At 31.4% G+C, this 23092-nt stretch overlaps 1 protein-coding gene across 1 annotated transcript in view; it reads right to left on the bottom strand.

Moving 5' to 3' along the window:
- Positions 1–885: 885 nt before the first annotated feature.
- LOC129972503 (exostosin-1-like) overlaps positions 886–23092 on the bottom strand; it is a 335773-nt gene continuing 313566 nt past the window's right edge. The window contains exons 5-8 of the mRNA XM_056086659.1: positions 18109–18204; positions 12007–12096; positions 11761–11921; positions 886–2874 (exon numbers count right to left, since the gene is read on the bottom strand). Of these exons, the coding sequence (XP_055942634.1) occupies positions 2505–2874; positions 11761–11921; positions 12007–12096; positions 18109–18204 (717 nt within the window). The 3' untranslated portion in view covers positions 886–2504. The remainder of the gene's footprint in view (positions 2875–11760; positions 11922–12006; positions 12097–18108; positions 18205–23092) is intronic.

The raw sequence follows: 23092 nt of genomic DNA, 5'->3' as shown, positions 1-23092 counted from the left end.
ATTGGAAGACTAAAGAAAAATAAGAGTAAGAAAGTTCAAGTTCACTTTAATAACAACAATGAAGTAACAATAAAATTTTAATGGATTAATAAATACAGGACTTAATAATCACTATAAAATCCTTATATCTTATATAAAAAAAACTGTCTTTACAAGTGAAGTCGCAAACAAACAGTGTAAAAAAATTCTTCCCGATTTTTGTATATTTGAAAGTATTAGTTGAACTACTTAGGCTCACACATTTTAATTAATATATTTTGCATTATAATTTTTTTCTCACTTATTACTAATTTTCGAATTCCAGGTCAATGTTATCAGTGAATTAATGCTCTTTTTATATTCTTAATACAATTCACTGGTTTCTGACCTATACTTGATTTGTTATATGTTATTGAACATATTATATTTTTAGTTAATGTTCTGTCAGTCCAAATCATAGTATCATTTTATGTATATTTATGCTTGTAAATTTATGAAAAAATCTAAGCATTATGCTGTATGTCATGTTTTTCTAAATATTTTTTGCAGGTTTATATGCCTTAAAGTTTTTGGATATCTAAGGATTATGAAGATTAAACCAATAAATAAAACCTATGGTAATAACAAAATTAATCGGGAGGGGAGGGAGAGAAACAACGGCAAAGTAAATTAAGTCAACATAGCTCTATTCTAAAAGGTTAAAATAATAAATAAATAAATAAATAAATGTTTCAATATTCTGAAAAGCTTGAAGAATTTCTTAGATAATTTTATATGATTATATTTTCAATTCAAACACTATCCGTTATGCAAACAAATTAATAATAGAATATTTCCACACTTAAAAGCAACAAACTCTCAATAGATCTTTTAAATCAGTAAATAGGACACATTTTTTTTAAATAATTCTAAAAATTCAGAATTTACACATTATACTGCTGATACAAAAACAAAAGAAAGAAACTTTAATTAAAAAAATTATTTATTTCTAGTTATATAAAATGTAACTTGTGATTTTTGAGAAAAGTTAGTAAAACTTTACAAGCCAATCGATTATATCGATATTTTTTATAGTAACATTTTATAAAAGAAGGAATTTAAAAACAGTTCTTTTAATTTGGGTATAAAAAAAAAGTCAAAATATATCAAAAAAAATCTTTCATTTTCTTGCGAGTGCATCCATATGGATGGTTTCCACATATAATTTTAACTTCAAAATATAATCTGAATAATAAATAATCAATAAAAATTAAAATAATATTAACAACTTAAATAACAAGTAGCTTTATATATCAGTCGCATAAATCCATGAATTACCAGAATAACTATGTTTACGTTAATAAAAAATGCAAAAAAGTTATTTATATATTAATTCAAATCTGTTAATAAAAAAAATGTTAGTCTTAAAAGTTAATGCGAAGAATAAATATTCACAGAGAACATACAATATTAATCAAACTGGGATGGAACAATGAAAAATAGTTAGAACATAGCTTGTCCATAGTAACACTAGAAGAAAAATTTACAACACAGCCAACAATTAAAATAGTAAAGCGAAGAAACGGTTATCATCATCATCCTAGAAGCTCTTCATATGCTTCTGACAACATTTCGTGTCCTTACGATATACAGTCAGCAGCGCTGTTGAGTCTCTCTGTTACAGCGTAAAATATTTTCAAAAAAAGAAACTAGAAATGGTGGAATAACACGTCACATTTTCAAGTTATATTCATGCTGCGGGTGTATCGTATTAAGAATCGAAAGTTGTCAGAATTTAAGATGCACGGTCAAGTGAAAAAGAAAAATCTGGACTCGATAGCTTTTGTATCAGTTTTATAACAAGTTCTATCGATAATCAGCAAGTGCTCAGTGTGGCAATACTTGCTACAGACCAAACTGGTCATTGAAAATTTCAATGACCCAACCATTGGCCATAGCAAACAAGCGCTGAATCTAATCAAAGTGAGCACGACTGTCATCAATAAGTCAACCTGAGCGATATCGTCCCCTACAGAACAGCTGTAAATAATGTCTTGGAATCCTTAGAACATCTTATTGTGATCATTATTAAAGTGTGAGGTTGGTAAGTTCCGAACTAGAACAGCACAAACTCCCCGCATGGCAACTGTTGAAAAGCTCTCCGCAAACGGGTTAGGGTTCATCTTCAAGACATAAAATCATGAGCCAAAACAATTTTGACCAATAACCACTAAGCGAACTGCTACCAGCAACTAATGCAACAACGGTCGTTCTTAATTTAAGAAAATGGTGCTTCAGACATTCAACCATTTCTAAACAATGACCATGAACATTCCAATCCCAAGACCAGTTGGATTCCTTGCCATGGCAAAATGCAAGAAAAGAGTCTCGTGTTTCTCTCTGCCAGAGATCTCACTAGCTGCCGGCAACTCAGAGGCCAGTGACAGTTTTTCAGCATGGCAAGTTCTGCAAGTGACGAAAAGTGTCAGCGCGAACTCAATGCCATGGCTAATTCAAAATTAAAGTCTCTCGAGTTGCCCTCGTCACTAGCTGCCGGCAATTTCCATGCGTCGGTACTTCTTCCTGAGATTCGAAACCGGATCTTTGAAGAGGACGGGGTCCAGGCGAGTATTGGACCGGACCAGCGGCATGTAGCCGAAGACCTTGGCGAAGGCGTTGATGCAAGTCTGTCTCTGGACGAAGTGGTCAGGATCGTTCCAGGGAGAAGGGTAACTGCGGCCCCCTCCGGCCAGCATCGTCTCCTTGTACTGCTTACGCTGCGTGACTTTGATGGGGGGCAGACGAGTAACGTGACTGACTAGGAAGTTGAGCAGGATGTCCTCGCAGTTCTGGGATTGGTCGACGATCTTGTGAAGGAGATGACTCAAGAAGTGAGTGTATAAGAAGTGATAATACCTAGAAAAAAATCATGGAAAATAAATATTTATCCTAAAAAGTTTATATATATTTAAGAATATTTAGAATACATCAATGTATTATTATTTACGATTTTTTTTATAAATAAATATTACTTTTTAAACTATTGAATCTATGATGTCGAATACAATAATAAAAGATAAGAAAAAAATTAATTCTAAAAATTAAGAACAGAAAATAATTGCTGAAAAGCACAAATTCTGTAAAAAAGCCAAAATCAACAAAAAAATATTTATGAAGAAATCAGCGTATATTTGCTTATATTTTTAAAAAGTAATTTGCATTGATTGTTTAGTAATCTACTAAAAAAATCAATTTACATTTTTTTTGTAATAAATCAAAAAATATTATCAATACAGAATTAAATTACGCTAAGAAAAAGAAAGCTATAGCATTCTCTATTTTAATAGAAATAATGTTCCAGAAATGGAAATCAGCGCAAATGGATGCAATTTTGAGCTACTTCTATTCTCTTGATTACATTACAAAAATGAGAACAACTTCTTCAACAAAATTAAATTTTGTTCGAAAACAGACGATTTGAAATGGCAAAGAAACAATATTTCCCGAAAGAAACAACTAACTGAAAAACAAAACAATAAAACAAAGAATAATTTACATACAACCCACGCAATTCCGTTTTCTGTCTTTGTATTATAAAATAAAATATTTTTACAAAGGTTAATGTTTAGAATTATTTAGCACTTTCTCCAGACAGAGATCTTAACCATTTTCTTTTATAACTGTAAATATGCAAAAATATGCTTTATGAATTTTAAGAAGCTAAAGCATTAATGGGCATTTGAAAAAAAAGATTATTAATTCGTAATTAATATTTTAGTCTATATCATTTTTACAGAAAAAAATGAATAAATTAATTTTATTAAATGCAAATTCTAACAAATATATAAAAAAGTGTTTCTAAAAATTTTAATTTCATACGGATTTATTTCGTTACTTATAACTTAGACATAAAAAAGTAAGAGATTTAATAAGATATGACGTCACAGTCAGCGCATGTCATCTAATGACTATTTTTACGTAATGACGCTATATTGTGACGTCAAGTCCATTTTTCTCTGAAACAAAATAAACAGTGATATGTAAAGCGCCTAAATCTTTTCTCCCTAAAGAAATTCATACCACTGAATGTTTTCAAATTTTGCTTTTATATACTGCAGAGCGCATGGAAGGTTTTAAATAACATTTCGTGCTAAATAATTAAATACTTCTTTTTATTAATTAAATATAATTTATGTTCTTATTAAAAAACTGCAAGCAAAAAACATGGTGGCGCCCAAGATTGGTTCAATACAATGGATTTAAAATAACCAATAAATATATTTAAATTTATATCATCTTCCAAATATTTAAATATGTATCTTCACATTCGAAAAGTTATTCACAGATTTCCTGATTAAAAAAAACTTTATTCTAAATCAGATTAATAGATTTGCTTTTAATATGAATTCACAGTCCAAAATGTTTCATTTTTTTAATAGTAAGAACAACTAATAAAAAATAGTTATCGGAAGTTTTTAAAAACCGTTTGAGAGTCACATTTTTCGATAAAGTAGTAAACAGGTTTTCTTATCTTATGTATTATCGACTCAAATGTTAAAAAAACGATGAACGAAAATATCTACAACACTTTTATTTTTCAGAATGGCAACAGTAAAAAATAAATCTTTAAATACATGAAAGTAGAATTTTCAATAAATACAAAAAGCAATTACTGAATTAACTATCCCAAAACTTTCTTTATGCTTCATAGTTTAATTAAAAGAAAATTTATTAATCAGTTTACATTTCTATAACGTAACTAAATAGAATTCCAATTTTGATTGTATAGATCTTAAGAAACACAATCAACTTGCCAAATCAAAAGGCATCAACATTTTCAGTTTATCTTATTATCGATATTCAATTGTTAACTCACGGGACAAAAGGGAGGCAACGCCACCTGGTGGCATTATTGTTAGTAATGTCTGTTACAGTTTTCTTTATTAATAAAAATAAGTTATTCAATTAATAGTTACTAACCCTCACTAAAACCTTCCTTGTATTTCATAATATTTGTTAGCAAAATTCATAGAAAATTAATTCAATAGTCTAGACTTCTGTAGTTTATAAACTATTCATGCATGTCAGTTTTACTTACGTAGACTGGTTTTAAACTGAAGCTTAATTTTCTTTTTTTTATTTATTTCCCGACAAAGTTTTTACAACGATTTTTAGCAACGTTATGTAGTTTTTTTTTTTTTTCTTTTTTCTTTCGTCTTCTATTTCTGAATGAAAATAAGGTGACTAATGAATATTTGAAAATTCTCAGTTTTACAGTAAATTCATTTACAGAAGATGGTACCAAATATTCCTAATTTAAGAAAAATAGCTATCCTAAAAGCCTCTAAACCTAAAAACACTAATAATGAAAACAGCTGATGATCCCCCTCTCAAGAGTTCTCTTTGAAGAGAGGGTAGAAAAACAGAAATCTAAAATTTTAAAATAAAGAAATATCATCAATACGTAATGAGCTCCGTCTGAATATACAAAGGAATGGAACACGTTATGAAAAAATGATTAAGAAATAACATCGAATAAAGAAGGAACGCTTTATTATTGACACACAGAACAAACTGAAATCGTCTGACGACAAATAGATTATTTTAAAATTTAAAGCCGAGTTATCGAAAAGGAAACATTTCATTTTTGTACGAAATCTTGAATGAAAAATAAATTAACGTGCACGCAATAAAGCCATTTTTATGTCGTTAACAAAGTTAAGAAGAAGAAGAAGAAAAAAAAAAAAAAAAGAAAAAAAAGCCAGCGAATCAAAAATTTCTGTTTACATAATCAGTGCTTCAGGTAAATTACCATTTAATGGCGAATATAAGCAGCAAAATTGTTTTAAATTCAGACTATTTAGTCATATAAAATATCAAACTGAGAATTCAAATTCCCATGCCTAAATAAATAATTGCAAAAATTAAAACTATATGACTGTTTTACATTTGTATAGTACCAATACGCACATTTTTACTTATAAGAAGTAAAAAAGAAAAAAATACTGTAAAAGTCAAAAAATTCGAGCTCTTCTCAAAATATTTTGGCACATCTTCAAGTTTTATACTCTGTTTCACCCTAACTTGGCAGTATTGTAAAAGGTAGAAAATGTGACGCTCCGCGTTGGGAAAGAGTTCTCCATCAATTCCGACTTTATAATAGTTAAAATGCGCGGAAATTTATCAAATAATATCATAAATTACAGAAATCCTTTTTTTATCAGTATGTATTTAAAATTATTCTTAGAAATGCTTATCTGTTAAGTATTTTGTAAATAAAGCGAACGAATAAAACTAAAAGATTGACATAATGAATTCCACTTTGGCTAGAACCGGTCTTCAAGGTCAAATATTTGGCGCGCTTTTCTTTTACGTCTCCGCCAACTCAGCTTCATTCAGTTCGCAACCGTTATCATCTATCGTACTTTTTAATTCTCGCTTTTTTTACCAGCTGATATTTTTGATACTATTAATCACATTAGTAGTTATTAGTTTTGATTGTTGAATATTTATTCGATTCGTCATTTTTATTCACTTCTAAAATGTCTGAAAAATAGAAAGTGTTATCACCGACTACGCTGTGCACACCTTTAAGACGAGTGAAACCAACAAAAAGTGCAGCATGCAGAAACATATTAAATGTTTATTCTCGACTCCGAGAAAACCTTCAAGATTCTATCAATCGAATCGTCTATAAAGTTTCGCGCCTTACAGATGTTTCGCAATGAATAGTTTTCCTTTTGAAAAAAAGAAATAAATGCATTCAGTCCTTTAAGTACCCCTGGAAAGAAGCGACCTGGCTCAGTAGGTAAACATTCGGGTCTTGTAAAATATGATGATTTTACATTATCCTATATTTGACGAAAAATCCATGCATTTTTTTTCGCAAAAATGAGATAACAACATTAGATAAAGTTTTAAAAGATGTGAACGATGATACAGATATCTTTTCGAAAAACATTAGCCGAACTACGCTTTACAGAATATTGAAAGATTTAGGGTTTTCTTTTGAGAAACGATGAACGGAAATGAAATAACATTAATGATTTATTAAAATGTATTGAAAAAATAATGAAAATAAGGAAACAATTAATTCTCCGAAAAAGTGATAATATAATAAAGTAAATAAATATTTACGATTTGGCGAAAAATTTGCGAGATAAAGTTTCGCCAGCGATCTACATTTCTAGTAACTTCGTACTTTAAAGTAACCCAGTTCCCCTGACAACGACTGCGATTCGGCTTGCCTAGAATAAACACTACTGCCAAGTTAGGGTGAAACAGAGTATAGACCTCTTTGAATCCGAAAAACACATTTTTAGAATGTCTGTCTGTCTGTGAACAGAATAACTTAGACACAATTTGGACTAACAGGATAATATATGGCCTTTACATCAAATTCTATCAAATTTTGCATGGAATCATTTAGAGTAAGTATGTCTGTCCGGCTGTTCGAGCATAAGCGAACACGGTAATTACAAAACGCAGAGAGTTAGATAGCCAAAATTTTGAATATATATTAAGCCTCTAAAATATAGATTCTTATCAAATTTTGAATCAAATCTGCTTAAGGATTAACCATCTGTAGACTGGTACCTTCCGACTGCATGTAAACATACTAACTCAAAGCAGTTCAGGAAGGTAGATGAAATTTGGCATGTGATCTTGCGACTACAATTTTAATTCTATGTCAAACTTTGGTGTCAATCGGCCAGAAAGAAAGCATCCAAAGTATTAATTCGATTTTTGAGAACTTGTGTCATACTCGCATCAGAGATTAATCGCACAAAAGAAATCGCTTAACACAACATGATAGATTCAGTACAAAAAAAAAGGGGGGGGGGGCGCTCAAGATGTTCGCGACCTGACCCAAAGCCCAAATTTTTAAGCAGGTGTAGGGAAATAAAACCTTTCTTAGAGAAGATGCGAGAAAGTTTTGAAGAGACCACTCTCGATTGTTTATTTACGGAAGACGAAATACAGATACAATCTTTTGATATGACGTCTCCTTCTAAATAACTGGTTACCTAACGCAACTATGAGTTCTAGCTGTCGTAAATAAGCATGATAAACTTGTCATTTGTCAAATTTGTTCATCGTCGATGCTTGATGTACTTTTTAGGAACTTGAGAATCGTTTCTCTTTCAGTAAATTCTTTCCCCGAAACCAGGGGAATAAGTTTGCGTAAGTACAGTAATTTGGTATTCTGAAAGGTAATATGACATTAGAGGGGAATCTGTGACTAGGTACATTATTGTGATGGAATAACCACGATTAGTTTTAAAATTTACGAAATATTTTAAATATACGATCGAAGTTAATTCGGTATCATTAACCCGCTACGGGATATTTTGAATGCCTGAAAACAAAAGTTACAAAAATGCGCTTCAAATATTTAAAGTGATAAAAAGAAACTGGTTCTGACTAGTGAACTACAAGATACTCTTTGCATGTTCAGAGGAGTATGGCAAAATTCATTTAAATTTCAGAAATATTTGCAGAGTGCATAAGTAGCTAGATCAAGTGCCGTTCTTGTCATCTGAACACGGTTCTGAAATCTTGATATCGGTATCACTGTACACACACACCCCAAAAGTTAAATGTAGAACAAGATATTCCAATCTTTTTCAAGATCGGAAATGACGTATAAATGAAATGCTTTTTTCTTACATTGGTACCGAAAAGGAATCAACTGCGATGAAACGAAATACAGTGAATAAATGAGAAATGTACAAACTATGATTATTTATTTTGTACGCAATTAGTCAAACTGAATTTTATTGGTATGCTTTTCGGTTTGCATTTAAACATGGTTGGGCAGATCAGAAATCCAACGCGTTACCTAAATGCAATCCAGCAAGCGTCTCTATCACTACATTTGTAAATGTGTCGGATTGACTGGTTGTTGGTTTATTTATTGATGGACATTTCAAAAACTCAGGAATTTGGAACTAAGAACCCCAACGAATTAGATAAAATGAGTGGATTTATCTAATTAATGGAATAGAACGTTTCTGATTTTGGAACTAAAATTTAACATTCGTGTCAAATAGCTTGTAAAAATGTCAAGGTGAAAGCAATTCACTGTTTAATTAACGTGCTTACATAAATAAAGAAGAGTGAAACTAATTCGGAAACTTTATCTTTCCTGGATTGGGCATGTTTAAAATACATGAGAGAAAATCCACGAAGAATTTCTGGACAATGTGAATCTTTCTCCAATACTTTCTCTATAACTTCGAGAAATATAAAATACCAACAAACATACCATCATTTTTTATTTCATTTTCTTAATTTAAGAGTGCATTTCACTCAAAGACTAAAGAAATAACACCAAAAAATCATTATTAACAAACACACAGAAAAGTCATTTAATTCTATAAATAACCCAACATCAACCGTCTGCACTGCCACCGGAATCATAAAAATCATGGATATTATTTTCCCGCCCTTCTGACCTACCCTTTTTATTCACTTCACTGCAATCCGCTAATAGCTTATTTTTTCTCCCCCATTACGAGCTACCTTATATTAACTAATTCATTCTCTATATAGATATATTTATCCGCAGCTATCGATTACATTTGCTCATAAATTCGAGTCCTCATTTACTAAGAGCTCACTGCCTCCCTCTCAATTGGGTAATGAATATAAGGGAATGCTTAATACACATTTTTTTATGCCTCTTCCTTTTCGACCAAAATGTCATCTAGGGGTTTGGTTAAAAAATGAACCAGTGCAGTGTAATAAATTTGTGATATTACGGTTGTAAAACGGTGCGAGTTTCTCTTTGATTTCACTAGTTCGGTCTTTTTTTTGGGGGGGGGAGGGGGGGGCTGTTTTGGATTTATTTCAGCAAATGCTACTTTGTAGGGACTTCATTCCAGAAGTCTTTTCTGAAACTACGCGACAGTTGATAATTTGCTAGTGGGCAATATATCACTTAAGGGTAATCACTATTTGGCCATAAGTGATTTATTGCCTCAGGAGTTCGCTCTAATTTGAAAAGTCATTGCAATAGTGAAAAAATTAAAATGTTTTTGGGAAATACTAATAAAATTTCCATTTACCTTTTAAAGATATCATAAATTAAAATATTTCTTTTAGCATATTTCAAGCGATAATTTGATATATAAAGATGTGCCTTAATTGTTTTCTAAGAAGATTGATGCCAATCCTTAATCTTCGTGTCAGTTAGATATGTGTCATATTATCGTCTCTCAAATTCATAAGCAAAAATTTATTCAATACAAAATTCATACATAATCCCCCAACACCACAAACATTATATTAATTCTTAATTGAGTTAGTAGGACAGCACATTTTCAAAATAGAAGGCATCACCTAACCAGAAAAATAAAAGGAATCAAAGTCAAATTAGGAATACTTGACTCTAATCAGTTAGGGAGATTTAATAATAATAAAAAGCTTCCCAAAACAAAAAAAATATAAATGTCATATGTTATTTTCAGCAATATCGATGCTCGTACAATACTGCGTACAGTATTGGCGTATAATGAGTGATTAAAATAAGCTTTCAAAACAATCGTCAGTCAAGTTGGGTTTTCCGATTCAATGGTTGACTAATTGTAGCTTTTTGATAGTTGAGTTTTATACGAGAAAAATTATTTAAAGAACACAAAGAATTATTTAGAGAACTTCACCAGGATCAAATCTCCTTAATTTTATGTGATTTCATGAAATGCATTAACTGTATGCCTAAGTGGGTTATCACTATACCCAGATAGCACAGCCAATTGCATAATACCAGGATCAAAATCTCCCTAATTTTATGTGATTTCATGAAATACATTAACTATATGCCTAAGTGGACTATCACTATACCCAGATAGCACAGCCAATTGCATAATACCAGGATCAAAATCTCCCTAATTTTATGTGATTTCATGAAATACATTAACTATATGCCTAAGTGGACTATCACTATACCCAGATAGCACAGCCAATTGCATAATATTGTTCTGTGCGAATAATACAACATTGCGAATACTATTTAATATCATACAATATTGCACAATATATGCAAGTGGGTAACGTGAGAACAAATCTTTCTTAAAAAGTAAGTCTTTTATGAAGTTAATAATAAAAATTAAAAGAATATATACTTATAAAAATTAAACTAGTGACAAATTTTTCCCTAGCTTTTTTCACTCCACCCCCATTCTACTACAAAATTAAATCAACCCCTTCCATTGTAATACAGGTCATATACATAGTGTCAATTCGAGTTCAGTATTAATTCTGGATCTCAAAAAAGATTAAAAAGCAGAAATATAATTACATTACTATGTGCTATAACATCTCATTTTAAAGTTGAATGCCAGCAATTATGAAACAAGCTTCGTAAATTTAATCCATAGTCATATGAGGTTAACACATGAGACGACACCTTGACATTCAGAGTGATACTTCTTTGAACCTCGAAGGTAAATCAGCTTATAAAGAAATCAAGTTTTAGCGTTGAAAATCAATTTGCCGGTCCTAATTTTTGAAAAAAAAAAAAAAAAAAAAAAAAAAACTTTCAAAATTGTTCGTTGAGGCAATCATTCGCATAAAATATATGATTCTTATTTCATCAACAGATCGTTATGGGACTACAAAATTTTCAATCTTCATTTGCAATCCCTAGAATTAAATCTTGGCGCAGATTTTAATCATCCTGATAACAAACTATTCGTGGGTTCAAATACAATCAAAATTATTCTAGATATCGTATTCACAAAATGATACGGTCAAAGTGTTATAGTATTCTTCTAAAATAAATAATTGGAAACTATTTACCTGTGATAGAAGGCCGCCCCGGTCAGGACGATAGAATAATCATTGGTCCACTTGGAGGTGTAGCCCCAGCAACTTCGGCTGTCATCCCAGAAATGGGATCGGGCAGGGTAGCCGATTATTCGCTCAGGAAACGACTGCCACACTCGAAAGGCGAAATCCACCTACAATTACATAAGTGCATTAACTTTCCACCCCTTTTACTGAAATATAATACTACTCATTACATAAAATTTGGCATTCCGTTACCTCTTCTGTCGTTAGAAGAACGTCTTCGTCCAAGCTCAAAACAGAATCAGTTTGGATTAGAGGATGTGGAAAAAATCTGGAGCTGATTGTCTAAAAGAGGAAATAGACAGTGATGAATTAATAATTTCGTTTTGAAAAAATAAAAAAAACTTTTCTTTCATTAGCATATAATATCTAAACAAGAATAATTTGTACATTTTCTAGACAGATATCGTAGAATAGCCTGTAATCTTCCAGCACTAAAACATCTCAAAAACATGAACCATAACCATAAATTTTTAGTTAATCAAGTTTAATTTTTTATTCCGTGCAAAGAAGAAAATAACAATAAAAGGTCATGACTTCAATGTATAATTTAAGGTTATTTTTACTTTGGAACAATTGCCCCTTCCAACAATAAACTACATGTTCCCACTAAAATCGTGTCACCAATCAACTGACGGAAAAGGGAAACAAAAGGAAGAGACATATGCAAAACCTTTTCCAATCCACATTTTTCGAAGTCATTATTCCAAAGGTCTGTTCTTACGTATTTTTGAATCCAGATTGTCGATTGGTGAAGAAATTTTGTTACAGCCACCTGGCGACATTCAACAACAATTTCCGAGATCTTGGTTCGCTTCTACAAAATATAGTATATGCAGCCCGTGTAAAAATTGACTCAAATATGCTAATCAGCAGACAACTGGTAATGACGTGATTAATTCTAGAAAATGGTTTAAGAAATTTTCAAAAAGAAGAAAATCTAACAATATATACCTAGGAATATGTTCCCAAGGAATTACCTGCGCCCAATCAGTACAATAATAAAATCATTTGGTTTAAATCCCATTAAAAAGAAATTGGACTTGATAACATTAATTTAATATCTGCTCGACCAACAAAACCAAGAAATAACTTCCACCTCTATGGGGAGGAAAAAAAAATCCATAAAATGTGATCATAAGAGAAAATAATAACCGGCACGAGAAAATGAAAAATTAAAGTTCAGGCGTGAAAAACCATGACAGCATAAAAAAAGACCTTGGGGCACGCCACAAATTTCTCTTTTGTAGCTATTGTTTTTCCGGGCGCTTTTTTTAGAAGAGAAGAGCTACAAGTGGAACCAATTTCCGAGAGAGATAAAAGTTCTCCACCCCCGGGGTTCTGATTGTAATCATTTCAGAGCAGTTTTCAGAAGAGGGAAAATTAACCACACGAGGGAATATTTCCAGAAGAGTCGGCTGTTAGAAAAGGCCCGAGGGTTGGTTCTGGCGGAGAGAAAATATAGAGTTATTCTTGGAGGGAAGCGGAAGATATAACCAATAAGAAAAGATGCCAGACCTCAGCAAAACATCTACCCTATCTTTTACCGTGCTTAGACATGATGTTGTTTACAGAATGGGGGTCAAAGGCAGCCAGGTAGTTATATAGATATTTCTTCCTGTATTTAATCTGTATAGAAATGATTCGACAAAAATGCAGTTAAGGAGTGGAAATAATTTATTTTTGAAAATCGAATATCACACTGATTAGACAGAATCTGTAGATTTTCTGTGTACTTCTACGATTTGGCTGGCAGATTCCGAATGATTATAACGAATCATTCCATGAAAGTATTAATGCATTATATATGGGCAGTAGTCAGCAATTCTCCGTCACACTGCAGCAAGTCTTGATTCATTTAGCAGCTGATCAAATGTTATGCCCTTTTTAATTATTATTACAACTATAATGAGTGCACATCTGTTGTTGTAACCGAAGGTCGTACTGTGCTTTCATCTTTGGATGAGTTTCCTGTTACTGTTCAATCAACGAAATACTTGTGCGAACAATTCACTTCCGCATAAAGACATCATACAATGATGGGCGTCACTTACTGAAACTGCTTCTTTTCACAAAATCGATACTGTCTTTCGCTGACCTGACCATTTTCCATCTTTATTGTCCTGTTATGACACCGGTGACCGAACTAAGTAAACTTAAACTATCATTTGCCAGCTGGTATTGCTGATTGGTATTCAATGTAGCTCATGGGCCATGGACAATATCTATTTTTTTTTCTTTTCTTTTTTTCCTCCTCTGTCATAAAAAGTTTGTTTGATCCAAAAAAAGTTCAAATCAATCATTTATGTAGAATTTAGTACAAAATTCTAGACGCCATTTTGTTTTAGTAAATACTTTAACAATTTTAGATAAACTGTATTGAATATATTCGTACATAACAGCAATTCATTAATACAGCTTTCCATTTACCTTCTCTTCATTCATACACACTCAAGTCTGTTGTATCTAGTATAAATTAATAAAAAAGGTATGAACTAGCACTGAATCCATTCGTTTCAAGTTTTATACTATAACTTTAAAATTAATGAAATCTTTTTCAACTCAATCCAAAACCCTAATTTAAGCGAGCTCAGTGCCAAATTTAAAATGTTTTTTCATGACTGACAATTTTTAGTTTTATATTCAGGTTGGAAAAAAAAAGAGCATTGCACTGAACCATTATCAAAATCAAACAAAACGCCCCTTATTTGATATATTTCGAACACGAGAATAAAATCGTAATATTCGATCTATGATAATTTTTTTTGTAAAAAAAATATTTTACAATAGAATGTAAACCCTAATACTCTTTAAATTTGTCAAAATAAAACTATTATATCGTAAATGCATCATTTTTGTTAATATTAAAAGCACTAACACATATGTCCAGGTACCCAGAACAAACGATGGCCTGAATGCGAAAACAGCACAAGACCAAAATACAACAGATCATCAACTGATAAAGCGAACTACAGCAAATCTTCGCAGTACAAAAACTCACATTACAGAAAAACACAAAGACGTGGATGATTGATTATTAATCTGCTGATAAGTTTCAGCGAAACTGTAAATAGATAAAACAAAAATATATATAGCAGGCCAGATTGTACACTGAACATCAACATTAAAATATTACGTTATATAGAAATATATGTTTAGGTATAAACCTATGCAAAACGAGCCCAGAAACCAAAGTGCTTCGTCATAATCTATCTCTTATCTGTCATGATGACACCACAGCCTCGTCATACATCATCTTACGGGGGATTGTTTTCTTCTCATATGGCTAGGGATGACGTTACGTTGCGGGCAAAAAGGATCAAGTATGCACAATCTAATCAATTATATCTCGCTAGTTAAACAGATTAATTTTTCGGGGAAAACGTTGCATTATAGATTTCATGCAGCGCCATCTTAATGATGATGGTTCTATTTTTGTAAATAACGAGTAACGGTGGCTCGTGAGTTGTAGATATAGGAGTATTATAACTTATAATACAGTGTCACTGTGAATTATTTTTCAGTGTTTAATATTTTTAAATAGTAATTAGGTTTTAACAAGTAATAGAATTTCTATTGGATAAAGACAAGTTTTAGAAAGAAATCAAACCAACAATGACCAATTTTAGTGAGTTTTTGTTAAAAAGTGAAGTTTATTACCAAATTTAACCTTTCGCTTAAAGAAATTAACTCAACCAGTGGCCGATTTTTTTTAATAAAAGTGCTGGTCTTGTGTCTCGACACCCTCGGGGGTGGGGGAGGGGGGAGGCGAATTCGAAAATCTATTCGCCGTACATCGCACTGCTAAGCCGAAGGCGAATTTACGATGTTGCATAGAGAAAAATTCTCAAAATAATTTTAGTTCATATGGCCATCTAGTGAATACACACCATTGCACGCATACTGTACAATAATACACCACTTTATACATAACGTACAAAGATATACCATTATAAACAAATGCAGTTGAATACATAAATCATACAGTAGAAGTTAGTGAAAGGAATACATAAATCATATAGTAGGGAGGCGAATTCGAAAATCTATTCCCCGTATATCGCAAAGCACAACCGAAAGCGAATTTACGATGTTGCATAGAGAAAAACTCTCAAAATAATTTTAGTTCCTGTGGCCATCTAGTGAATACACACCATTGCACGCATACTGTACAATAATACACCACTGTATGCATAACATACAATAATACGCCACTTTATACATAACGTACAATGATATTTCATAATAAACAAATGCAGTTGAATAATAATAAAAAAATACATGGAAATTAATTTATATAATTTCCATTTCTATAATTTTCTATACTTAGGATAATTCAAATTTTAGAAAAACATATTTTTTTCACACGATAGTAGAATATTTAAAACTGTTTCGAACACGTTTATAACTATATTTCATCTCCTTTATCATAAATCATATAGTAGAAACGTAGGTGCTTTGTCACTGCATATACGTAATGACATACCAAGGGCTGCTCAAAAGAAAGAGGTCAATTGTTTTATTTAACCCAAAAATATAATACTGCAAAAAGGTTAAAAGGTTTCGCTCAAGGGATTTTGGCATACAATAAAAGGAAACAAAAGAGTCCTCCAAGACTACTTTAATTTTGGTTTGTAATCGAATGCGAAAAATTAAGATACATGAAGACAACACCATAATCCCAAAACTGCACTGGGTGTCTACTAAAATTTATATATGTTAATGAAACGAGTAAAAAATAGACATATTTCATCCAAAAGTCTTTTTTTAAGAACAGTTTCTGTCTGCCTATACGTAACCACTAATCATATGATCTCCGCAAGCCAACTAATCTGATATCTCAATTTATGGCGACTAGACTATGGTCCAAATCGACTAATAACACCGGCATCCCCTTCTGCCCAGTATCAGTCTGGTTTAGATCTCGTAATCACTTGCTTTTATCCCGATACTAAATAACAGCAACTAAATATCCATGGAAACTTTATTCCTAACAGTAGGAAACAGGGAGTGGAACGGATGTTCCGGAATTCGATTACAACGAGCGTCTGGCGATGTGGAGCGCATTGGAAGTGAGGACATTAATGGACAGTTAATGGCCAGGGGACAACACTGAGTGGCCATTAGGGCTCTACAATCGGGCACAGGAGGAGCAACTTGGTTGATTTCGCATTCTGATAGCGGATCGAAGCACCGTCCAGACACTTTACCCAGGATGCTGTGACTGCGCTTTTAGCAGTATTAATACATTTACGCATATACCTCCAAGCTAAAGTTTTTCCCTAAGGATGGCGCTTCATAGAGCATAATTAATAAACGAGGCATCAATTGGCAAGGGGGGATGGATGCTCGGTATGTTCTGTGAATTGATGAAGAAGGTGGTTTTCGGTAGATTCCTTTTGGCTTGCTGGAGGCTATGTTAATTAAGAGCAAATGAAGACAGCAAAAGTTAAATCCTACCTTTGAGATGAATAACTAATTATAGAAGAATAAAAATGTATGGCACATAAAAGATATTCACAGAAATTACAAATATTGATGCAATGTAATCTCATATTTTAAGATATTCAAAGAAGGTAGAAATGATGTGTAGTGTTTGCAATTCAAATCACTAACTGTGGGTAGTGATTGGATAGAATTTAGCAGTTTTATTCAATCTATTTTGTCATTCTTGGCGAGGGATTTGCTGATTAATTCCTACCATGAGTTTAATAGTATCCGAAAATCAAATCTGTGTTTCAAGAACTTTTTTTGCAACCGATGAGAACAACAATTTCGCACAAAACCACACTTGTAGTAACAAAATCCCATACCGAATTTGATATATTTAAGTTACTGAGTCATCGTGTTTACATTGTTTCTGAAAGTACAGACCGACAGGCAATTAACCCGTAGTTGAATTTGGGACAAAATTTGATAGGTCTCTACACTATAGATGTTAAATTTGTGCACCAAATTTCATTCGTTTAGTTCTTTTCGTTTTGTAGTCATCGTGTTAACTTATATTCAAACATATATAAGACAGACTTCCTCTAAACGAATTTTACTCAAAATTTAATAGAAATATACACATTTGTTGTTAAAACCACATACCAAGTTTCACACTTCTAGTTCAAAGTTTTCTTGGGTATCTTTGTATCAGAGAGACGGACGGACATTTGTGTTTTTCGAACTCGGGGAGGTCTAAAACGTGGAGTTTCGTCAAAATCTCAAGTTCGAATTTTTTAACGATTACAATACTTTCTGCATCGATACGAGAAAGTAAAAATCGATACATTAAAGACATTTCGATGAACCTACCTTGTGCTGGGCCTGTATGACGTTGATGGGGATAGGAGATGAAGGCCACTTCACAGAAGATGCAGGGACTGTCTCACTGTTCCAAATGACAACAATCTGGAAGAAGAAAAAAATATTCCATATTCAGGCTGACTATAAGTTAATAATTTTTCAGCACCAACAATGCACAGAAACAAAAATGAATACGGAACTATATAAAGTTTTCAATCAGGATTTTCAATTTGCTTAGTTGAATGCTAAATATTAATAAATAGAAGACTGTTGTGTTGTGTGTTGCGACTTATGGCACTTTACAAGCCCGCTGACAATCTGCCAGCGATTTAAACCGAGTGGGCGTCTCTTGTTTTTACAGTAGCGCCAACTAGAGCTAAGAGTATGACTTAGCTACTCACGGCCCACAGCTCTTTTTACGGGGCGAACTTCATTCGTGCACTTCCACAGATCGTAATTTAGACCGATCACCAGAATCAGAGAATGATCACCTCTGAACCAGTACCCCCAGTGGTATTACTCTCGACATGGAGGACTTTGTGACCACGACAGATTTATAAGTGCGCCAGCCACCACACACACACACGGAGAGTCTTCGGCCGGCTGGGTTCGAACTCACAACCTAAGGAATGCGAGTCCAACGCCCTACCAACAAGGTAATCCCGTCCCTAGATAGAAGACTAAAGTGGAAAACGATTTAGAGCTAAAAAATAAGTATTGGCGCAACATATGAAAACTAGCACCGTTTAATAAGCTTTGTATATAAAGATGAATGTCTATTAAAACATCTGTAATATTTTACCGATCTCGATGGAATTTGGCACACGCCTTTTTAAAGGTCACTCGCAACTTTTCGAAATCGAAAAATTTAAAACGCAATTAAACAATTATGCATGTGCTTGATGTTCTTAGTTATAGCTCTTAAAAATGTTTTTTACACTAAAACACACTTAAAAGACACACTAAAACACACTTAAACATTTAAATTAAATTTACGCCTTAAAAAAACCAAACTTTTTACATTTTTATCTTAAAATTCAAAAAATTATGTTTTGAGCTGTATATATTTTAGTACAATTTTATCTCTAATTTTAATATTTTGTGCTAAATTCAATTCGATATAAAATCTGCAAAAATGTTTTTAATAGTTATAAATGAAATCATAATCCATAAAATTATCTAATTTGATGGAATGCAAATTATCTAAGTTGTTTTTGAAAATGCTACAATCAGGGTAAAATATTACTTTTTTTTTTTTTTTTGACATTAAGTTCAAAATAAGATTTTTATGCTCATTTTTATGTATATATACATGCACGTTCCCCGTCTCTTTCTAAATAGTTGGACCAAATTTAGGAATTTTTTTTTTTTTTTAACATTTAGTATATTAGACATGAGAAAAATTACTATCAGGTTTTCAAAGCACAAAAATTAATTAAATGAAATTAATAAGAAGTCAAATAAATTTATTTTTCTTACAATCTGAGCAACTCTACCACTATTTTTTTTAAAAAATATTTTACTTTAATGCTTTTACTTTCGCCTATGCTTTTACTGTAAAATGTTATAATAGTTAAAAATAGTATACATAAAAGGATTTTAATCCCAAGTGACGCGAATATATCAACTAAATCAATAATAAGTATTAATTTGCGGTTGAAAAGCCAATATTCCAAACAAATAAGCTGGTAACCAAAGGCGGCATATGACTGCAACAATTCCTTTTATTTCTTACTTCATTTTAAATTTAAGACACGCAGAGAGAAAACCAACATAAACAGGAGGTATACAATCTGTTTAAGTAGCACAATAATTCTCGAAGGAAAATAACTAGAGTTGTAGAATCAATATCATCCTATAGCGAAATGATCATACAATATCATCAACGCCCGATTCTCTTCCCCTCTAGAATTATTACAATTATACATTGTTGAAATTATACTTTATATATATATATATATATATATATATATGAATTTTATGTGAGGAAATTTATAACAGACAGACAATAAAAAGAAAAGTTTCAAAATTGTAGAGAATTACACGACTTTAAAATAAAATAAATTCCCAATTATACCTATTATTTAAATAGAATCCCTAAAACTGCTGACAACAACTGCTCCTTTTATCGTACATTATTATAACTACCAACAAGAAATATTTCAAGAAAATTTATAGATTTTATCCTTTTCTTCACTATAACCATTTGCTGCATAAATTCCTCGTTAAAAATATCTTTGAATCCTTTTAAAATATAACACTTCATTCTATTCTTGACGTAAATGTGAGGAAAATTACGATACAATAAAGACAGACTAATTGGTAAAAACTTCTAATAAAGTACATAGTTACATTATTATAAACAGACATTATTTCCATAAAACTATCGTTCTGCTTTCAACCGAAACTCAGGAGTAAATACTGACACAACATAAGTGAATACATATCATTACTGAATCTCTATAAATTTTACGAACAATTAGAGTGAAAGGCTTTTAGTGCACACCAATTACTATTAGCAATGACTCTTCCCCCTTGCAATCACGAATTCTAAAATAATAAATTGAAGTAAAGCTATTACATTACTAACAATAGAATTAGATGTGCTGTCATCAATTTGTTACCTCCCCTCTAAAAAATTAATACATAGGAAATTACAATAGTAAAAATACAGCTTATCAATTATGTAACAGTATAATTTCACCATATATTATTTTAACTACTAACAATTATTTAAACCTGTAATGAACCAATACTTATCTAAATTTTGGCGAGAACGTTTTGTTCCCCTGTAAAACTGTTTCTGTTACGCACATCTTATACCAACAGAAAAATCAACCACCAATCCATGCACAGGAATGATTGACAGAGTAAAAAACTTGCTTTACAAACTAATTCGTTAAATTTAAATAAAATATCTAGTGACCTAGAAGTTTGTATACTCAGACAAACTGATGTATATCAATAATAAAAATACTTTCTGTCAATCATATAAGAGTAACATAATTCCATCATGAATTGCTTTAACTATTACCAATTACAAATAGCAACGGACCAATCAATAATTATCTAAACTTTGACACGAACGCCTCGTTCTTTCTCCTATAAACCCTCTTCCTATTAAGCACACATTATGTAACTGAAAACTCAACTTCCACTAATTCATTAGCAATAACGATTAGCAGAGCAGAAAAACTTGCTCTACAAACTCATTCATGAAATTTAAATATGAGTTCTAATACCCAACTTGTATCTTCAGACAAACTGATGAATTTTAAAACGCCTAATTTACAATTAGAAAAATTCAAATGACATACTACGACAACGTAGCATACACCAACCAGCGACCAGGTGTTTATTTCCACTTTTTCTACGCACAATTCGAGTCCTCGCGAGGTCTCACTCAATATTTCAGCAAACTGAAAATGCATTTTAAAGCTTAGAGCTAAAATATTCAGCTTGTGGGAATAAATCTGAACCGAGCTTAAGGAGCTTTAGGACTAAAGCAAAATGGTTTTTAAAGATTTGGCTAGAAAAATGCAATGTCAGCTTTTAAGAGAATTTTAAAATGTCGCCTCACCATATGCTTGTCTTTTAAGTCTGCTAACAATAATTCTAAATATCTAAGCAACTTAAATGTCAAAGACTCACAGTTCATGTCCTTTTTCCTTAAAAATTTGAAAATATGTTTGTTGTAAATTGGACATAATTTTATCAGTTTTGAATGCTGAACTGGTGACTAGAATGTCATTCAATGTTACAGAAGAGATAAATATTTTATAGGATAAAAATTCTTCTAGAGAGAATTTTGGACATATATAAATGACCAATAAGTATTCATACATTCTAAATAAAATGTTAAGATTAATTCATTGTCTTTTCTCACATAACGAATTTGTTCTGCAGTTTGCACAAATATTTTCAATCAAACGATAAGAATGTACAAGTAGCCTATATAATTAGGTGAAAAATTAAGTTTTGAAACTATGCACGAGCATTCATGCTTTTCAGACAATAGATTTTTTTATTTGTTTTTCTATTATAGTTTATAACTATAAGACAAACAAGATATCCATATACTTTTAACTGGAAAAGTACTCTACATATTCAATACATATGTACTATAATACATACTCCACATTTGTACTGTACAAGTACGTAGAATTGTTGTCTATGTTACTTGTAGCATACATATTTTGTCTAAATATTACGAAATCTAATTTTGATAAGCAGAATCCTTATTAATATAATTAATTGGGATTCTGTTAATATAATAATCCCTATTAATTAATAATCCCCATAGAAATAATTAATAATTCCCTATTATTATAATAGTCTCCATTAATGTGAAATTTCGTTAATATAATAATCCTATTAATTAATAATCCCCATAGAAATAATTAATAATTCCCTATTATTATAATAGTCTCTATTAATGTGAAGTTTGATACACATTACCATTTTATCAATCATAAACATATCTATATTTTTAAAAGAAATAAACCCACACTTGTAAGATTAACACTGACCAAATACCCAAATTTTAAAAAAATTTACACCAATTTAATAGCCATTTCGAGGAAAGATCCTTAATGGCTTAAAAAGAGAAAACTAGAACAGACATATTCGTATAAGAGTGTAATTTATTTTCTTAAAAATGCTGGCGTCTTAAAAATAATTTATTAAATTTCACTATTAATAAAAATTTTGAATTTGCAATTTCTTTAGCAGAACATTTATTTCCTAACACAACTTCTGATATAATTTTTATAATATTTAGAGCATTTCTTTCATCGTATGCTTTTCTAATGGTTTAGAACTCAGCTATTAAATAACCCATTTAGTGCCCAAGTATATAAAGATAAGATATATCTTGCCCTTATATATGTGAAATCCTATATTTTAGACAATATCTATATATCATATCTATAGTTAGTACTAAAACTGTCATCATGGAAATGATTATGATGAGATATTGAGTCTCATGATAAAA

This window comes from Argiope bruennichi, chromosome 6, assembly GCF_947563725.1.
Source record: "Argiope bruennichi chromosome 6, qqArgBrue1.1, whole genome shotgun sequence".
NCBI lineage: Eukaryota > Metazoa > Arthropoda > Arachnida > Araneae > Araneidae > Argiope > Argiope bruennichi.
Note: the sequence above shows the minus strand (reverse complement) of the source record. Positions and strands in the feature narration are given on the sequence as shown.